Source organism: Pseudophryne corroboree, chromosome 9 (assembly GCF_028390025.1).
Source record: "Pseudophryne corroboree isolate aPseCor3 chromosome 9, aPseCor3.hap2, whole genome shotgun sequence".
Taxonomy (NCBI): Eukaryota; Metazoa; Chordata; class Amphibia; order Anura; family Myobatrachidae; genus Pseudophryne; species Pseudophryne corroboree.
The window spans coordinates 289315090-289336606 of record NC_086452.1 but is presented as its reverse complement, the minus strand read 5'-3'; the positions used below and the strand labels follow the sequence as shown (position 1 = coordinate 289336606).

Below are 21517 nucleotides of genomic sequence, written 5' to 3'. Positions count from 1 at the left end.
CAAGTTATTGTAATCATATCCTCTCAATACAAATTGTTTGATCATGGTGTCAATTTCTTTATTGGTCTCGGATAAATCGTCGGAGATGCGGTGGATTCTTAGGAACTGGGAGAACGGAAGACCATTCTTCGTGGCAGCTGGATGTTGGCTCCTTCCATGCAAGATAGTATTTCTATCTGTGTCCTTTTTGTAGAGCCCAGTGTAAAGTCTACCATTTGAAATGGAGATCTTAACATCTAAATAGTTCACAGATTGTGTGCTCATTTGATAGGTGAATCTAATGGTACCTTCCATGGAGTTGACCTCTGTCATTAACTCAGAGAATTCCGCTTCTGTTCCTGTCCAAATTAGTAGCAGGTCATCAATATAGCGTGTAAAGAATAAAATCTTTTTTGCCACGTTGTTATCACTGAAGAATGCCTGTTGTTCGACCTCAAACATATACGTGTTCGCAAATGCTGGTGCCACGCAAGACCCCATCGCACAGCCCAGCTGCTGGACATACCAACGTGAATCAAAGAGAAAGTAATTCCTTTTAAGGGTTAATTCCAATAATTTCAGGAAGAAAGACACATCCGGACCTGTATAGATAAGGCTAGTTGATAGAAGCCGAAAGACTGCTTCCAAACCCCCTGAGTGGGGAATATTGGTGTACAAGCTGACAATGTCCAGGGTACATAAAAAGGCATCTGGAGGTAGTACTGGTAAGTTCTGTAGCCGGGTAATTAATGTGGTCGTGTCCTTTAAGTAGGTCCTTTGTGCTTGGACTACAGGCTGAAGGAACATATCGAGGTATTGGGAGACTTTGTAATAAATGGACTCTCTCGCCGAGATGATGGGGCGACCAGGCGGGGCCACTGGGTTTTTGTGTATTTTCGGCAAGGTATATAAAACCGGGGCCACCGGGTTTTCTTGTATCAATGATTGCATGAGAGAGTTTGTGATCATCCCATCAGAGGTTGCTTGCTGCAAGACCGTTCTCAGTTCCTGATTGAATCTTGATGTAGGGTCAGCTGTCAATTCCGTGTATACTGTAGTATCCTCCAGTTGACGGTAGATTTCATTTTTGTACATCTGGAGATCCTGTATGACAATCCCGCCCCCCTTGTCTGCGGGGCGGATAACAATACTGTCATCCCTACTTAGATTTTTCAAGGTTGCCCATTCGGACTGAGACATGTCCGGTCTGGATAATTTCAGCGACTGAGCTACCCCCTTAGCGGCTTTGTCCAAAGAGCGGTTGAAGCAGCGTAGAGATGGATTCATACTGATGGGGTCAAATGTTTATTTGTTTTTGATCTTATGTAGTGGGGTCATTGGTTTGAGGCTGATTTCCTCCGTCTCCCCAAAATGCTCTCGTAGTCTTAATTTTCTATTGAAACGGTAAGAGTCCAGTTTCCACTGGAAGTCGTCGAATTTGGTGGTAGGTATAAAGGTGAGGCCTTTGTTTAGCAGGCTCTTTTCTTCCATATTCAGGGACCTGCTGGATAAATTGAAGATCATTTCTTCACTGTGGTTTTCTTCTTTTTTTGTTTTGAGGATCCTTTGCCACTGTCGTCCTCTTCTGGTAGCAGGTCTCCTGTGGCCTCTCGCTGCGCGCGAGTGCTTACCCCTAAAGGGGGCTTACCAGTATTAATTTTGTTTGATGTCTCTCCCTCACTCTGTGATGACTGACCTCCACTCGACGTCTCCGTGTCACCAGCGAATTTCCTGAATCGCCGCTGTCTTGGTCTGTAGTCCCTCTTATGCCCAGGGAATGCTGCCCAAGGATAGACTTTGCCCTCTGCGTAGTCCTTTTGAACCAGTGCTAATTTATTGGACTTAAATTTAATTAAGTCTCTGCGGTACGATTCAACTTGTGTGTTCAATTTAGCCAGTCTGTGTTGGAGTCCTGCTGTAGAGTCGGAAGGTGCAGTGTTTCAAATTCTACTTTCTTGAGTGGGGAGTGGGTGCATGTCCTGGGCTCCACTGCTGTTGGCTCTCAGTGAGTTAGCCAGCATACCATCAGTTTTATCCACATTTATTAGTATTAATAGTCAGACTGTCTAATTTGTCTCTGCATCATTTTTTGCTCAGTACGTACAGCTTTATAATATAATTGCTACATGACTAGGTGGATTAATAGATTATGTTGCTATACATTGGATCTTTCATCATTGCAGTGTCTCCTGACTGTGTTTCATTATGGTGTATGTTAAGACGTCTCTCTGTGGGCGAATGTATATGTTTCCATGCTCAGTAAATCACGAGGTGTTATTTCTGTTGCTAGGTTACCGCGGGAGCTGCCGGGCGCACAGGAAGTGCGCGACGCAAAGGGGTGTCGACAGAGGACCCGGCGCCCGCGGTGAGGGTTTGCACGAGGTGGGGTGAGTATGTATATATTTTATGTGTGTATCCTTATCTTGTTATCCTGATGACGATATTAAATTATCGAAACGTCGAACTTTAAGCAGAGACCGCCGTGTCCTGTACTTATTGTGTGAAAGCCTGAGAGTGCCACTGCTTCCACTTGCTACATACAGTCGTAAGACTCTTTCAGGAGGCACCTAGGTCATCCATTGCCGTTTGGAGAGAGTGCCAGCCCGCACCAGACTATATATATATATATATATATAGAAAAGCAGAAACCTAGGCGCTTTAGTACAAACGTGCAATGAGATATTGTTATAGATAACACTCTTTAACCCTTTTAAGAGTAGCAGCTCATAATACAAAGTTAGTGTATGGTGTACACATAGAAATAAATAAGTAGTGGAGAAAATAAGCGCTTGTGAGTGAAATAACAAATATAATGGAAATAATCAGGTGGGTATGGTTATGGCCAGAGGCACTTATCTGGTTAATAAGAACTTCCAACGGGTGTTCATCATTTAGGATTTACATGTAAAAAGAGAAATACAACAAAACATAGTGTGTACCATTCTCAAATTCAGATAATGTATTTTGCAATAAAGGGCAGTAAATTAGGGAACGTGCTTATTCCCAATAAGACATATTTCATAGCCCAAACTTGATAAAATATATATAAATTTAATATACAAAAACATACAATAGCTAGACAACACACGTACAAGAATTAAAAACATTAAAAGCTTATCTGTCCGTCACAAAATAGGGAGATCAGCAGCACACTGTCCCAAGGGCATAAAATAGCTAGAGAACATGCGTACAGGATTAAAAAAGTTCAATCGCTTATCTGTCCATCAAAAGGAGTTCAGCAGCAAACAGTCCCAACGCGTTTCGTCCGTAAGGGTCTGGACTTCTCCGCAATAAAACATTTGGCTCATCAGGAGAGGTTTCCAGGTACACGGAACCCCCCCTGCGTGCGCTACTGCCACTCCTCACCACATGTTCCTATAGCATCCTCTCACCTCCCTGTGTGTCCCACCAGCAGCTTCTCGCCAATCCCACGTGTCCCACCAGCAGCCTCTCACCTCGCCTTGTGTCCCACCAGCAGGCAGTCACCTCCCAGTGTGTCCTACCAACAGTTTCTCAGCTCCTCATGTGTCTCTTTAGCAGCCGCTCACCTCCACGTGTTTCTTTCCAGAATCCTCTTACCTCAGCTCTCTCCAGAGATATTCCCCACTGCATCTTTACAACATTATCCCCTCTGCGTCTTACCAGCCTTATCTCTACTCCATCTCTCCATCCTCTCACTTCCCTGTGTCCCACCAGCAGCCCCAATCCTCCCCGTGTGCCCTACAGCATCCTCTCACCTACAGTGTGTCCCTTCAGCAGCCTTTTACCTCCCCCCGTTTCTCTCCAGCAGCCTTCCCTTACCTCTGTGTCAACCCAGCAGCCTCTTATGTCCCCTTTTGTCCTGCAGCCTCTCACCTACCTCTGTGTCCAACCAGCAGCCTCTCACCTCCCTATGGTTCCACCTGCATCCTCTCTTCTCCCCCTATGGCATAGGTCTGCAAACTCGGTCCTCATTACTCCACACAGAGCATGTTTTGCAGTTAATACAGGTGTATTAATTACTTACAGACACATTTTAAAATGTCCGCAGGTGGAGTTAATTATTTCACTTGTGATTCTGTGAGGAGACCTGCAAAACATGCAATGTGTGGGGTAATGAGGACCGAGTTTGCAGACCTATGCCCTATGGTCCCACCAGCAGCATCTCTTCTCCACCTGTAGTCCGACCAGCAGCCTCTCTTCTCCCCCTGTGGCTCCACCAGCAGCTTCTCTTCTCCCCATCTTGTCCCATCAGTAGCCTCTCTTTTCCCCTTTTGGTCCCATCAGCAGCCTGTCTTCTCCCCTTGTGTTCCCACAAGCAGCCTCTCTTCTCCCCCTTTGGTCCCAAAAGCAGCCTCTCACCTCCCCCGTGTCCCACTCCTTTCAGCTTCCCCTCATCTCCTCCATTGTCTTCTGCACATAGTAAGGGAAATTTACTAAGCTCCTGATTTGATTCGAGTTTGCATTTTCATAGTAAAATGCAACTCGGTAATTTACTAAACAGCAATCACAGCAGAGTTCTACCAATTCATACTGAGATACACTGCCGTCCACACAAATACAAATCAATAAACCATCGGCCAAACACGGTTGGATTTTCACATACACCATACAACACAGGAATTTACTAAGAATTCATATTCTCAATCACTGTTGACAATAGCCATACACTGCCGGAAATGGATGGAATTTGTACACAAATGGAACTTTCAAATATATCTGCTTCTGACTGGCGAGTTTGGAAAATAATGCATGGAGCACTGAGAACCCTGTATGCTTCTATATTTAAAAGTGTAGTAAAGAGTTAATAAAAAACACTCCTCCCTGAACATAACTAGCCCTGGGCTCTTTGAACCGGTCCTGGTTGTTAAATTGCTGGAAAAAAATTGTGTAGGGGTTCCCAGTATTTTAAAAACCAGCATCGGGCTCTTGGGCCAGTCCTGATTACAACAGTTTGGGGGAAAAAGGACATGGTGTCCCCCATATTTTTTAAACCAGCACCGGGCTCCACTAGTCAAGGAGACAATGTCACAGCCGAGGGACACATTTATAAAGGTCCCTGCAGCCATAGCATTACCCCTTCCCCCCAACTAGTTATCCCTGGCCCGGGTTCCCTGGGGGAGTGGCGACCCCCCAATAAAGCCCCCCCCCTGCAGGCAAACAAGGGCCAGGGATTAAGCCCTGGGCTATGGCCACCACCCCTGGGCTGTGGGTGGCGACTTCATAGCGTTTGTATAAAAAATAGAATTAAATATCTTGCTGTGGAACTGCAAGCCTCCCCGCATGCTGATACTTGGAGAACCACAAGTACCAGCATGCAGGGCATTAAAGGTCCCGTTGGTACCTATAGTTCCACAACAAAAGAAATATAAAGACATTACACACACACCGAGACAGTAAAACTTTATTAAAACATACTTGCACTCACACTCACATTCACACACTTACACATACGTGCCTACATCCCACGCTGCCATTCATGTCCACTTGTCAAGTAGAATCCATAGGGTACCTTTTTTTTTATTTTTTAACCCCTGGATGCCTACATGGACTGAAGAGGACTGATGTACACTGGAAATAGATGAGGGTTTTTTTTTCCCCGCAGGTATCCTATTGATTCTACTGGACAAGTGGACATGATTGGTGGTGTGGGATGTAGGTAATTATGTGTAAGTGTGTGTATGTATGTGAGTGCAAGTGTGTTTTAATAAAGTTGTACTGTCACGGTGGGTTCAGTATGAATTACTGATGGCCGTCAGTATACCGACAGTGACATCCTGACCACCAATATGCCGGCAGCAGGGTGAGCGCTATTAAGCCCCTTTGTGGGCTTGCTGCACTCACCACGCTGTGGGCATGGTTGCTCGCTGCGCTCGCCAAAGGTTATATTCTCCTTTATGAGTGTCGTGAACACCCATAGAAGGAGAATCACCTACCTTGCCAGTATTCCTGCCTAGGCATTGTGATCACTGTGATCCCGTGCTGCAGTATGTTCACCGCTTCCCATCACGGTGTGTGTAATGTCTTTATTGGACTATTGGGCCCTTTAATGTCACGCATGCTGGTACTTGTGGTTCTCCAAGTAACAGTATACTGGGTAGGCTTGCTGGGACTTGTAGTTCCACAACAATAGATAATATTTAATTCTATTTTTTACACAAAAGCTATGAAGTCGCCACCCACACCCCATGGGTGGTGGCCATAGCCCTGGGTTTCATCCCTGGCCCTTGGGTGCCTGGAGGGGGGGGGGGGGACCCCTCCAGGCACCCAATATCTTTAACAATGGATTAGACACATTCCTAGCTGAAATAAATATCCAAGGATATAGCATTTAAAGGAAGAGAATGTTAGGAAAAGCATGAATTCTCACCCAGTGGTTACTGCAGATTCAGCACTCTCACAGAGTGAGGTTGTTGTCACTCACAAAATGGTGGAGCTGCTAATTCACAGATTTGTGTGCTCATTGGAATACACACATTGGTGCACATGTAATAGGGTCTGAATTTGCCGGAGATGCGGGAATGCCTGCCAATCTCTGACATGATTTTTAAGAGGCTATAATGTACAAGGTAAAACCATGCCTTGTAAATGATTGCAGATTTATAAAAAAAAAGCCTGAGTTCAGCTGGCATCCCGCACCTCTGGCAAACTCGGACCCTATTACATATGTCCTAAGCAGTCTAAGCAACTGAAGCTCTGTGCAGTTATACGGCACACCCATCCAACTCAGTCACCACAACCATCCCATTGGGTTCCAACATCTATCTCCCTCCATACATCCATCTCAATCAGAATACACATTCACTTCCCACAAACATCTTGCTTAATTGCCAAAACTATCATACTCCGTCTACTGTTTATGTATCTACACTTTCTTTCCCTGTATGCCTTCATGCTGCTCTGTCTTCTCCAATCCCTACTACTGTATGTTCTCTCATATGTGCTAATCTGTAGTCCCTCATGCGCACCAATCTGCCCCATCTGCGCTGCCATATCTTGCCGCATCCATGCTGCTCTGTTTCCTTCCATCTGTCATGCTGATTTTCCCCTCCATCTGCCCTTCTCTGTCTTCCCCTCATCCACACTGCTCTTTCTCCCCGCTATCCATGCAGCTTAGTCTCCCCCTTATCTGCGCCGCTCTGTCTTCCCCTTCATCAATACCACTCTGTCTTCCCCACCCATCCACACCACCCTGTCTTCCCTCCATCTGTGATTACCACAGGGTGTGATGGCATACCATATCTGTATTGCACAAGAAACACATCCATTAAGGCATCAGCCCTAATGTTCAGAACTTCCTTGCATTATACAGTTTGAATGCTAGAAATTCAGTAGTTTTATGAAATTTCAGATCATGTCTAAGAAGTCTTAATGGGACATGTGAAACCATAAGGATTTTTGTCTATGGAACACATACAGTATGTGTATGTATATATATATATATATATATCATTTTTTATTTTTTTTATTCATTTAAAAGGAATTTATGAAGAATAGCAACCAGAGCCGGCGCTACACACTCAGCAAGGGTATACAAAGCAAGATGGCGCCGGCTAGGAGAGGCGCTCTCCCCGCTCTACTACCCTGCTGATTTCTGGCCACAGTTGCTGCCGGCTGCGCAGCGTGAACAGTGAAGCATGCCGTGCAATCTCCAGTCTCTCTCCTCCTCCTCCCCTGCCCCTCACTCCATGCTTCACCTATTGGCAGGCCTTGGAACAGGGGGGTACTACGGGTACCTGTGCCTCCGAGGGGCCCTGGCACATTCCCCCCACCAGTGAAAAAACTGCCTGCCAAACTACTTGGGCTGCACCGCAGTTGCTTTATTGAGCATCGTGGTGACAGCAACAGGAGGTAAGACGGAAAAAGCTGAGCATGCTCAGCAGAGTCAGTAGCGCCTTCTTCCAATGACCTTTGCGCCGCACACTGGGTCGTACTGCCGACGGCAATGCACACCATGACCTGGGAGATTGGGGGTGTTGCACAGTGGTTTCCGCATCTGAAGGCCATCAGCCACTCTGCATGCGCTGGCCTGGCACTGAAAATTACAGCGTCCTGTCTGCCTGGCTTCCTTCCCCCTGCAGCTGTTCTGTGCTGCAGTGCTTTAAATGGGACTTTGCCACTATCAGTGATGAGGAGCCACTGTGCAAGAGGAGCTGCATGCACAGAAAAAAGTACAGAGGAAAGACATGAAAGGAGAGATACAGTGAAAAACATGTAAGAATAAAGCTGTTGTATTATTTTAAGCTGTGGGCAAAGTGGGGCATATTATCTCATTTGGGGCACAGTGGGGAGGGGGATTGGCACAGCATTGCCACCCTGTGCATCATCCATTGTCCTATGTTCTGTGAATATGTCCCACTATCACCCCGAGTGCATAACCCACTGTCACCTCATGTATATGTGTGCCACTGTCACCATGTATGCCCCTCTATCAACCCGTGTATATGTGCCACTGTCATCCTGTCTATGCCCTTCTGTCACCCCGTGTATATGTGCCCTTCTGACACCCTGTGTATGTCCCCCTCTATCACCTTCCTTATGAGTCTGCACCCCTTGTTTTGCAATGCGTGCCTTCGGCGCGTGCAGTCCGTTTTGCAAAGTATAGGAGAGAGAGTGCAAATTTATAGTTTGCAGATGGGCACCTAACACCCTAGCACCGTCCCTGATAGCAACACTCTCAAAAGGTGCCGAATATGAAGGGACCCAGTATTTTTAATGGGGCATGTCCATACAACTACAATAGATCTAGGGACCACTATATCTCCTGGTAGATCTGTCTAGAGGCATGAAAATGCTTCATGAATTTCTTGTCTGAATGCATAAGGAGAGGGATACTTTACAGATATTTATCTGAAGTGTCTAAAATACAGTGAAAGGCTCTTTTGCATGCAATAAAATAGTATAAAAAAACCTGAAACCTAGTATACTGTACCATGAACAAGCCTACAATAGAGTTTGTAAAACCTACTTTCAAGTCATAAGATAATGAATTAACTGTTACCATAATAAACACTTAAAATATCCATAACATGACTTTAATTATTAATCTAATAGTTCAGGTTAAAAGGAGACAACTCACCAGTTTTCATTATTAATTTGATCCCCAAATCCTGGTGTGTCAATAACAGTGAGCTTCATTTTCACTCCACCTTCTTCAATAACTACAGTAGCAAAACAAATTGTACAAGTTACAGTCATCTACTCCAGTGGTTGCCAAACTGTGTGCCTAGACACCCTGGGGTGCTGCAAGGTTATAACTGAACCTAAGACTGAAAGGTAGGCACAATTCACTCAAATTAATATCCCCCCCCCAAAAAAAATTTTTTTTTATTATCAATAAAAAAAACTTTTATCTTAGGTATTGTATGCTGTGAAAAAAATGCTGATACTCTAGGGCACCTTGAGTCAATAACATATGGGATCCACTGATCTACTCTCTATGCTTGAACTGTTGGTAGATTTTCATCACAGCTCAGAAGTGACAGTTATTGCCAAAAGCACAATACAATAAAATTTGCATATCACCTCCTCCCTGCATTTGCGATGCAATCGCATCTCAGATGAACATCGTAACCATCGCAGGCTTACTCAGCCTTGCCATCACAGTGCGGCTTTTGGAGTAAAGGAAACTGCATCTTGCGACCCAGTCCTTTCCTCCCCACTCCTGCAAAATGGGGGTGACACAACCCCGTTTTCCCAAAAGCCAGACACCCCTGCCTCCATCCCCCCCAGCGAACGCCTCTACCTGTCAATCAGGCAGAGGCATTCACATTTTAGATAAGAGATCGTAGGACACATTATGCACATGTGCTGAATGTGTTCTGGATGTGCGCAGTCCTTGAACATAGGCAAAATGCAGTAAGGAATACTTTTGCGATCCTTAGTTAATTAGGCCCAGAGACTGAGTTTATTTGCCCAATAAACCCTTATCACCAAGTAAGCTATATTTGTCAAGAGACACTACAATCCTTTTACTAGCTAGATTCTTTTTGGAATTAGACTGAGATACAGTAACATTCTTACAACCCAAGCTTACTTGTGTACATGTGCCATTCTCCCCCATTGCAATGCTGTGGCACCACAGGATTTAAAAAGAGCTCCAACATTATTTGCCTGTGAAGATTATTTTAACTTACTTAGGGAAAGCTAGGAATTTAGCGCCTGTTATTGTAAAAGTGTGTTTTCCATTACTCTTCTCATCACCACATTATAGCTTGTGATTGTAATATGCCAATATCTGTGAATCAATTGATTGTCTTTTTCATTTTTCAATTACAAAATGTGAACTACACTCAATTGCCATCTCTTTATCTTCCTTTAATGCCCTATTCTTCTTGTGATTATTTTATTATTTTATATTTTGTGTCAATAAACCAATCATCATCCTCAATCCAGAGTTCATTGTGGCTCAATAAAAATACATCCTGTCGGAATTGCTAACTCACTCCTGTTTTGTATCAATCTATCCTACCTCCCTGAGCAAGGTACTACAATACAATGTGTATGTGTATATATGTATGTATATATATATATATATATATATATTACAATATATAATTGTCAGAGAACTGCCTATCCCTGATTTTGGGGTATTATCCTGTGCTCTGGTCTGTCTTCACAGTGCCTGAATTCCACACAGATTCACTACTTGCACTGCCACCACCTGTGCATACTTGCCTACCTGACTCTCTGCACGAGGGAGAAAATGCTCTGTTCCTGGACTTTCCTGGTAATGTATGATTGCCATCACCTGTAGTGAGCTAGTTAATTGATAAGAAAGGTGTTTCACCACAGGTGATGGCAATCATACATTACCAGGAAAGTCCAGGAACAGTGTATTTTCTCCCTCATGGAGAGGGTCAGGTAGGCAAGTATGCACCTGTGATAACCTTAAACAAAGAAATGGGGAATCACAGGCATCACAGAACACTTTTATATACTGTAGTATGCGCACAAGGCTTAGGAATATCCACATTCACACGGTCTGGGATAAAGCTCCCTGCTTCAGAAATTTACAACAGTGTATTATTAATATCCCCAATTGCACAGACTCAGCAACACAGACATCCATGTAGTATTGTTGTGTGTCTACAGTTTCAGCAATCAATAACAATTTATAGCATAGCTTAGCGATCTAATAGTCTCTTCAAAGAATGTGGGTTCTGGAGGCATATATGACAGATTAAATAAATAGGAAGGTTTATTTGCCAGAAAGGGTACAGTGCTTATCATAAATAATATTACAAATAGGCGGTTACAAATAAAGTTACAAAGTGTACATACGGGTAAGCAAATTGAAAATAAAAGTAGGTTTTTTAAATTTTTACAATTTTACAGCCTTAACACACAGCTAATTATGTCCGGAGGGTATGGTAAGAAAATGTAGAGTCTACAGCAGGCTTTTTCAAGCAGTGTGCCGTGGCACATCAGTGTGCCGCTACCAGTTGCAAGGTGTGCTGCGGAGCCAGAACAGCTTCCGGCACCTTCAGAGTGAACTGTTGGCCTGGGCTCTTCTTAGAGGATCAGTCGTGCTCCGGCCGTGACCTATGCCTTGAAGACGCGGCGGTGTGATATCATAGGTCACGGCTGCTGCATCTCACCACCCAGCCTGTCTAACCACCTGTATACACATCTTCCAGTTCCCGCCTGCATCCACAGCTCTCCTTGCCCACCCACATCCACATCTGCCCAACTGCCCACTGCTCAGAATTCGCAGCACTCCACTATGAACAACCGCCGCCACTGAGGGACAGGGAGGAGGACAGCTGACCGGTAGGGGCTAATATTTTGTTATGTTATTTCTCCTGTGGGGAGTAATAGGATATATGGGGGGAACAATGTAAATAATTCATGTGGGGAGCAATAGGATTTATGTGGGGAACAATGTGATTGATTTATGTGAGAAGCAATATGATTTATGTAGGGAGCAACATGATTTATGTGGGGAGCAATGTGATTGTTTTTTCTGTGTAGGCCAATGTATGTGTAGATTTTTTTTTTACTGTGAGTTTTTTTTTCTGTGGGGAACTGATGGTGTGCCTTGGCAATTTAAAAAAAAATGTTCGGTGTGCCGCGAGTAAGAAAAGGTTGAAAATCACTGATCTACAGGATAAAACTCTCATGTGGCAGGGATCCCTTAGTTCAACCCAGAACACTAGGAGCTCACACTTTTTTTTATCAGCAGAGTATAACACCTGGGTGATGTCATCCTAGGCCCTGCTGAGTGGCTGATTTGATAACTAATACCCCTTTCATACAGAGGTTTTTACCCAGTAATTTGCCAGGTGAACCCGGGTTATTTTCTGTGTGAAAGGGTCAGTCCAGGTCAAAAATCCTAAGACTTCAACCTGGACCAGGGTCAAAGAGCCGGCAATTTCGACCCGGGTTGACCGTTTCACACAGGAGAAATAATGATCAACAAAATACCGTGTGGAACTACTTCAACCAGTAAATTGCTTTTCTGTGTAAAAGGCGGGGGGGGGGGGTCTAAGTGAGACCAGAAAAACGACCCTGCACTCAAATGCTCAGTAAAAGCCAGGATTAAGGAAGTTTTCTGTGTGAAAGTGGTATGATGCTGAGATCCGCCCATGGTGTTCTCTTATGATTTATAACTCACTTTTACGTATTTAGGCATAACTTCCCCTGCAAAATGATAATCTTAGATCTGGGGGGTCCATGTAACCCTTTGCTATTTTAGCAACTATATGAATATAAATATCATTGGCAAGATGTAATGGATTCTGAGATTGCCGGAGGTGTGGGATGCTGGCCGATCTCGACTTTTTTTAAAGGGGCAGTCACTTACAAGTAGAGATGTACACCGGAAATTTTTCGGGTTTTGCATTTTTGGTTTTGGATTTGGTTCCGCGGCCGTGTTTTGGATTCGGACGCGTTTTGGCAAAACCTCCCTTAAAATTTTTTGTCGGATTCGGGTGTGTTTTGGATTTGGGTGTTTTTTTTCAAAAACCCCTCAAAAATAGCTTAAATCATAGTATTTGGGGGTAATTTTGATCCTATAGTATTATTAACCTCAATAACCATAATTTCCACTCATTTCCAGTCTATTCTGAACACCTCACAATATTATTTTTAGTCCTAAAATTTGCACCAAGCTCGCTGGATGACTAAGCTAAGCGACACAAGTGGCCGGCACAAACACCTGGCCCATCTAGGAGTGGCACTGTAGTGTCAGACAGGATGGCACTTATAAAAATTGGCCCCAAACATCACATGATGCAAAGATAAATAAAAAAAAGAGGTGCAAGATGGAAATGTCCTTGGGCCCTCCCACCCACCCTTATGTTGCATAAACAGGACATGCACACTTTAACAAACCCATCATTTCAGCCACAGGGTCTGCCACACGACTGTGGCTGAAATGACTGGTTGGTTTGGGCCCCCACCAAAAAAAGAAGCAATCAATCTCTCCTTGCTCAAACTGGCTCTGCAGAGGCAAGATGTCGACCTCATCATCATCCTCCGATTCCTCACCCCTTTCACTGTGTACATCCCCCTCCTCACAGATTATTAATTCGTCCCCAATGGAATCCACCATCTCAGGTCCCTGTGTACTTTCTGGAGGCAATTGCTGGTGAATGTCTCCACGGAGGAATTGATTATAATTCATTTTGATGAACATCATCTTCTCCACATTTTGTGGAAGTAACCTTGAACGCCGATCGCTGACAAGGTGACCGGCTGCACTAAACACTCTTTCGGAGTACACACTGGAGGGGGGGCAACTTAGGTAAAATAAAGCCAGTTTGTGCAAGGGCCTCCAAATTGCCTCTTTTTCCTGCCAGTATACATACGAACTGTCTGACGTGCCTACTTGGATGCTGTCACTCATATAATCCTCCACCATTCTTTCAATGGTGACAGAATCATATGCAGTGACAGTAGACGACATGTCAGTAATCGTTGGCAGGTCCTTCAGTCCGGACCAGATGTCAATTTTAGCTCCTGACTGCCCTGCATCACCGCCAGCGGGTGGTTTTAGAAATTTGATCCTTTTTCTGGCAGCTCCAGTGGCGGTAGAAAATGAAGGAGGAGCTGTTGACGGGTCACGTTCCGCTTGACTTGACAAGTGTCTCACCAGCAGGTCTTTGAACATCTGCAGACTTGTGTCTGCCGGAAAGAGAGATACAACATAGGCTTTAAACCTAAGATCGAGCACGGTGGCCAAAATGTAGTGCTCTGATTTCAACAGATTGACCACCCGTGAATCCTGGTTAAGCGAATGAAGGGCTTCATCCACAAGTCCCACATGCCTAGCGGAATCGCTCCGTTTTAGCTCCTCCTTCAATCTCTCCAGCTGCTTCTGCAAAAGCCTGATGAGGGGAATGACCTGACTCAGGCTGGCAGTGTCTGAACTGACTTCACGTGTGGCAAGTTCAAAGAGTTGCAGAACCTTGCACAACGTTGAAATCATTCTCCACTGCACTTAAGTCAGGTGCATTCCCCCTCCTTTGCCTATATCGTAGGCAGATGTATAGGCTTGAATGGCCTTTTGCTGCTCCTCCATCCTCTGAAGCATATAGAGGGTTGAATTCCACCTCGTTACCAACTCTTGCTTCAGCTGATGGCGGGGCAGGTTCAGGAGTGTTTTCTGGTGCTCCAGTCTTCGGCACGTGGTGGCTGAATGCCAAAAGTGGCCTGCAATTCTTCGGGCCACCGACAGCATCTCTTGCACGCCCCTGTCATTTTAAAAAAAATTCTGCACCACCAAATTCAATGTATGTGTGGGACGTGCTGGAATTTGCCCACATGTAATGCACGCACAATATTGGTGGCGTTGTCCGATGTCACAAATCCCCAGGAGAGTCCAATTGGGGTAAGCCAATCTGCAATGATGTTCCTCAGTTTCCGTAAGAGGTTGTCTGCTGTGTGCCTCTTATGGAAAGTGGTGATACAAAGCGTAGCCTGCCTAGGAACGAGTTGGCATTTGCGAGATGCTGCCACTGGTGCCGCTGCTGCTGTTCTTGCTGCGGGAGGCAATACATCTACCCAGTGTGCTGTCACAGTCATATAGTCTTAAGTCTGCCCTGCTCCACTTGTCCACATGTCCGTGGTTAAGTGGACATTGGGTACAACTGCATTTTTTAGGACACTGGTGAGTCTTTTTCTGACGTCTGTGTACATTCTCGGTATCGCCTGCCTAGAGAAGTGGAACTTAGATGTTATTTGATACTGGGAACACACTACCTCAAGAAATTCTCTAAGTCCCTGTGAACTAATGCCAGATACCAGAAGCACGTCTAACACCAACACAGCTGCCAAGCCCTGAGTTATCCGCTTTGCAACAGGATGACTGCTGTGATATTTCATCTTCCTCGCAAAGGACTGTTGGACAGTCAATTGCTTACTGGAAGTAGTACAAGTGGTCTTCCGACTTCCCCTCTGGGATGATGATCGACTCCCAGCAGCAACAACAGCAGCGCCAGCAGCAGTAGACGTTATACTCAAGGATTCATCGGAGGAATCCCAGTCAGGAGAGGAATCGTCAGACTTGCCAGTGACATGGCCTGCAGGACTATTGGCTTTCCTGTCTAAGGAGGAAATTGACACTGAGGGAGTTGGTGGTGTGGTTTGCAGGAGCTTGGGTACAAGAGGAAGAAGGGATTTAGCTGTCAGTGGACTGCTTCCGCTGTCACCCAAAGTTTTTAAACTTGTCAATGACTTCTGATGAATGCGCTCCAGGTGACGTATAAGGGAGGATGTTCCTGGGTGGTTAACATCCTTACCCCTACTTATTACAGCTTGACAAAGGCAACGCACGGCTTGACACCAGTTGTCCGCATTTCTGTTGAAATAATTCCACACCGAAGAGGTGATTTCTTTTGTATTTTGTCCAGGCATATCAATGGCCTTATTCATCCCACGGACAACAGGTGTCTCCCCGGGTGCCTGACTTAAACAAACCACCTATAGAAGCCAAAGATAAGAAGAAGAAAGATCTTGGTTGGGCTTTTGTGACCACCTATAATGATCAATTCAGATCAATAGAGAAAATCATGACCCGACACTGGGAGGTCCTAAGAAAGGATCCAGTGATAGGGGTGTCTCTGCCCAAGAAACCAGTGTGCATCTATCGAAAAGCACCAAACATAGGAAATAGCCTTGTAAGAAGTGCTTATCATCCAAATACAAACCCTTCAAGGGTGAAATCAAAAGGCTTCTATAGATGTATGTCTTGCATTGCTTGCAAAGAGGTGAAAATGGTGAACCAAAGCAAAATCAGTAAATTGGATATTAATGGGAAACCATTTGAAATAAAAGAGTTCATCACGTGTGCAACAAAGAACGTTGTATATGCGGTAGAGTGCGAGTGTAAACTGGTATATATAGGGCGAACATCCAGACCCCTTAAAGTTAGGTTGGGGGAACACCTCAGAAACATAAAAAAGGGTTTGGAAACCCATGCCCTCTCTAATCATTTTAAGAGAGTACATGGGTGTTCAACATCAGCTATCACCCGGTTTTCAGGTTTACAATGGGTCCAGGGACACTGGAGGAGGAGGGATCTCTCCACCCAATTAGCAAGGGCTGAAATGAAGCTAATCTATGAAATGGGTACCCTCCAACCGGGCGGATTAAATTTAGATTTTGAGGTGAAGTGGTTCCTATAAGACACTGTGATATTGCTAATCGATTTTTACCTTTAAATACTTTTTTAGATCTGAGTGATAAGCATGTTCCGAAAGAATTGGATATGAATTTAAATTTGTCATTTATAAGAAGCCTCCTCATCATGAACAAACAGAGTGATCTGGGAATAAGACTGGTTCCGATCACCATAGCAACCGAGTAAACTAAATGAACACGGGAAAGGAAGGTCTCTAAGGTAACGAGACACACCAGAGAGCAGTCACGTGATCAGGGAACGTGATGACGCGAGCTGCGATGCACGGCCAGACGGCTTCGGTGACGGAAGTTGCTAGGAGACGAAAACAAACACACGATATAGTGACGTTTCTGTGTGTTCTGATCACATGACCGGAGAATGAGAACGGGATTAAATGAGGAGGCTGGAGATGTTGTACAGGAGGCGGTCTTGGCACACGAGCGTCATAGACTTTTAGGAGGATGATTGTATAGAGACCAGCTGTGCCGGGACCAATCAGGAACAAGAGAGGGACTTTTAAACCAGGAGAAGGATTGAGAAGGCATTCAGAGGAGCTGACCTTGAGAAAGACCCAGGAAGGGTCGGAACGCGTGGGTACTCTTGGGGACTGACCTGACTGGATAAGGACGTGGTACCATCTTTGCCAGACCTGGAAGGCTTTTGGACACCAGAAAACTCTCCAAGCTGCAGCTGGACAGTCTGATGTAACATATGCTCATAGAACTGATTATTCGGTTCTCACCAGTTCGTGGTAATTATCCATTGCTTTATTTTCTGTCAGGATCCAGCCCACAGATGAATGCCAATTAGCACATGCTGTGCAGATTTTATGTGCATGTAGTGGAGATTGTTTTTGGAAAAATCATCTTCCATTCATTGTCTTGTTTTTAATGTTTTAAAATAAATCATGTAACCTAAGGTAATACACTATGGTTTGCAATTTTCCCTCTTTTTCCGGTACAAACTGAGAAATAAGGAAAACCACAGGAATACGATCTGATTTGACCCCTATACAGCGCTGGTTCAGTGGTATCATATATGTTGTGTGCTTGACGTATAAGGGAGGATGTTCCTGGGTGGTTAACATCCTTACCCCTACTTATTACAGCTTGACAAAGGCAACACACGGCTTGACACCAGTTGTCCGCATTTCTGTTGAAATAATTCCACACCGAAGAGGTGATTTCTTTTGTATTTTGTCCAGGCATATCAATGGCCTTATTCATCCCACGGACAACAGGTGTCTCCCCGGGTGCCTGACTTAAACAAACCACCTCACCATCAGATTCCTCCTTGTCAATTTCCTCCTCAGCGTCAGCAACACCCATATCCTCATCTTGGTGTACTTCAACAGTGACATCCTCAATTTGACTATCAGGAACTGGACTGTGGGTGCTCCTTCCAGCACTTGCAGGGGGCGTGCAAATGGTGGAAGGAGCCACCTCTTCCCATCCAGTGTTGGGAAGGTCAGGCATAGCAACCAACACAATTGGACTCTTCTTGGGGATTTGTGATTTAGAAGAACGCACAGTTCTTTGCTGTGCTTTTGCCAGCTGAACTCTTTTAATTTTTCTAGCGGGAGGATGAGTGCTTCCATCCTCATGTGAAGCTGAACCACTAGCCATGAATGCAGGCCAGGGCCTCAGCCGTTCCTTGCCACTCCGTGTCGTAAATGGCACATTGGCAAGTTTACGCTTCTCCTCAGACGCTTTTAATTTAGATGTTTGGGTCATCATTTTACTGAACTTTTGCTTTTTGGATTTTGCACGCTCTCTACTATGGCATTGGGCATCGGCCTTGGCAGACGACGTTGATGGCATTTCATCGTCTATGCCATGACTAGTGGCAGCAGCTTCAGCACGAGGTGGAAGTGGATCTTGATCTTTCCCTATTTTACCCTCCACATTTTTGTTCTCCATATTTGAATGTGTGGAATTATATGCCAGTAATATTATTATATCAATAGCAATATTGTACTGTACTACTATATATACTGCTCACAACAATGCAGCATAGATATGGATACTTGCAGTAACACGGAGCTGCAAGATACAGCAATGGCCTACTGTACTGTACAACTATATACTGTTGGTCACCAAAATGCTGCACTGTACTACTATATGTACTGCTCACAACAATGCAGCAAAGATATGTAATGGATACTTGAAGTGACACGGAGCTGCAAGATACAGCAATGGCCTACTGTACTGTACAACTATATACTGTTGGTCACCAAAATGCTGCACTGTACTACTATATATACTGCTCACAACAATGCAGCACAGATATGGAATGGATACTTGCAGTGACACTGAGCTGCAAGATACAGCAATGGCCTACTGTACTGTACAACTACTGTTGGTCACCAAAATCCTGCACTGTACTACTATATATACTGCTCACAACAATGCAGCACAGATATGGAATGGATACTTGAAGTGACACGGAGCTGCAAGATACAGCAATGGCCTACTGTACTGTACTATACTGGTGGTCACCAAAATGCTGCACTGTACTACTATGTACTGTAGTATACTGGTCACACAATAATGCAGCAGATATTGAGCACTGATTAGGATACTGTCTAGAACTGAGTCTGACACGGAGCTGCAAGATACAGAAATGGCCTACTGTACTGTACTACTATTATATAATGGTGGTCCCCACAATGCAGCACACTGAGCACAGATATTTTCAGCACACTGAGCACAGATATGGAGCTTTTCAGGCAGAGAACGTAGACATTTGCAGCACACTGAGCACAGATATTTGCAGCACACTGAGCACAGATATGGAGCTTTTCAGGGAGAGAACGTAGCCACGTCCTCTCCGTTCAATCTCCAATGCACGAGTGAAAATGGCGGTGACGCACGACTCTTTATATGGAATACGAATCTTGCGAGAATCCGACAGCGGGATGATGACTGCCTCGGACCAATGTAAAACACGTGAAGTTCGGGGGGGTTCGGATCTCGACGAACCGAACCCGCTCATCTCTACTTACAAGGCAAAACCATGCCTTGTACATGATTGCCCCTTTAAAAAAGTCAGTTCGGCCTGCATCCCTCACCTCTAGTGATTTCAGGCTTCATTACAGCTCGCCCCATGGGCCTAACCCAGACCTGATCAGTGCTGTGCGTTTTTGCACAGCAGCTGATCAGGTCTGAACTGCGCATGTACCGACGCCGCAGTGCGCCGGTGCATGCCAGACAGTCAACGGCTTTCTCAGCCCTGCGATCGCCTCTGCCTGATTGACAGGCAGAGAAAGTTGCTGGGCGGGCTGGTGGTGTTTGGCTGCCATTAAGGGGGCGCGGTCTGGGCAATGTGGGCGTGCCCTGGACCATTGGGGGGGTGGACCGCAGCGGCTGCATGACATCAAATGCAGCCGCTGCGCCCCTCACAACAATGAGTAGCTCCTGCCAGCGTGCAGGAGCTGCGCTGGCAGGGAGCTACTTCTAAAGTATAAAAGCATCACATCACCGCTGTGTGATGCTTTTGTACTTGTGCGGGGGGGGGGGGGGGGCTGACATGCGGGGCGGACTAGCCCTGTGCTGGGCGTCTCCCTGCATGTCTGTGTGACTGATCGTTGATGTGCTAAATGTAGCACATCTACAATCAGGTCTGAATTAGGTCCCATGCGTGATAATGGATAAAAAATACAGTCCACCTCAGCGTATACTAGGTTTCTCTATGGTGAAACATATGCATTTAGAGAGTATGGAAATATTTATTTTATTTTTATTCCTTCATTCCTTTCTACAGGCTGACATCCCACCAGTGGCGGATTGGGATCGAACACCAACCGGGGAAATTTATGGAAGCAACCCTAATGGGGGCGGAGTCTGTTGATGGGGAGGGGTCTGCCAAGAGGGCGGGGTCACTCCTCAGAGGTCCTGATTCTGAGGTAGACACAGTTTACCCCGGTGACTTTATGCATATGCTACTACAATGCCTTTCCCTGATGTACATCTGTACGTATGAATATACAAGGACTGGTATGCCCACTTTCATTGGCTACGGACACTACAGTCATGCCTTTAATCTACTTCTGATTTTATTGATTTTTCATTCTACAAACCCCTTATATGTTTCAGAGTACAAGGAGGGGGAGCACACAGTACATACAGCACAGTACAGGGAGGGAGCACACACTACATACAGTACAGTACAGGGAGGGAGCACACACTACATACAGCACAGTACAGGGAGGGAGCACACACTACATACAGCACAGTACAGGGAGGGAGCACACACTACATACAGCACAGTACAGGGAGGGAGCACACACTACATACAGTACAGTACAGGGAGGGAGCACACACTACATACAGCACAGTACAGGGAGGGAGCACACACTACATACAGCACAGTACAGGGAGGGAGCACACAGTACATACAGCACAGTACAGGGAGGGAGCACACAGTACATACAGCACAGTACAGGGAGGGAGCACACACTACATACAGTACAGTACAGGGAGGGAGCACACACTACATACAGCACAGTACAGGGAGGGGGAGCACACACTACATACAGCACAGTACAGGGAGGGAGCACACAGTACATACAGCACAGTACAGGGAGGGAGCACACACTACATACAGCACAGTACAGGGAGAGGGAGCACACACTACATACAGCACAGTACAGGGAGGGAGCACACACTACATACAGCACAGTACAGGGAGGGAGCACACACTACATACAGCACAGTACAGGGAGGGAGCACACAGTACATACAGCACAGTACAGGGAGGGAGCACACACTACATACAGCACAGTACAGGGAGGGAGCACACACTACATACAGCACAGTACAGGGAGGGAGCACACAGTACATACAGCACAGTACAGGGAGGGAGCACACACTACATACAGCACAGTACAGGGAGGGAGCACACAGTACATACAGCACAGTACAGGGAGGGAGCACA

General features: G+C 45.4%; 1 protein-coding gene across 7 annotated transcripts in view; it reads right to left on the bottom strand.

The window, feature by feature from the left end:
* Positions 1–21517, bottom strand: part of SEPTIN3 (septin 3) — a 490493-nt gene that overhangs the window by 260115 nt on the left and 208861 nt on the right. For 6 of the 7 annotated variants that reach the window (XM_063940340.1, XM_063940341.1, XM_063940343.1 and 3 more), the window contains one exon: positions 9038–9119. The exons of the other annotated variant lie outside the window; for it this stretch is intronic. In XM_063940340.1, coding sequence (XP_063796410.1) covers positions 9038–9119 — 82 coding nt within the window. The remainder of the gene's footprint in view (positions 1–9037; positions 9120–21517) is intronic. 7 annotated transcript variants of the gene reach the window in all.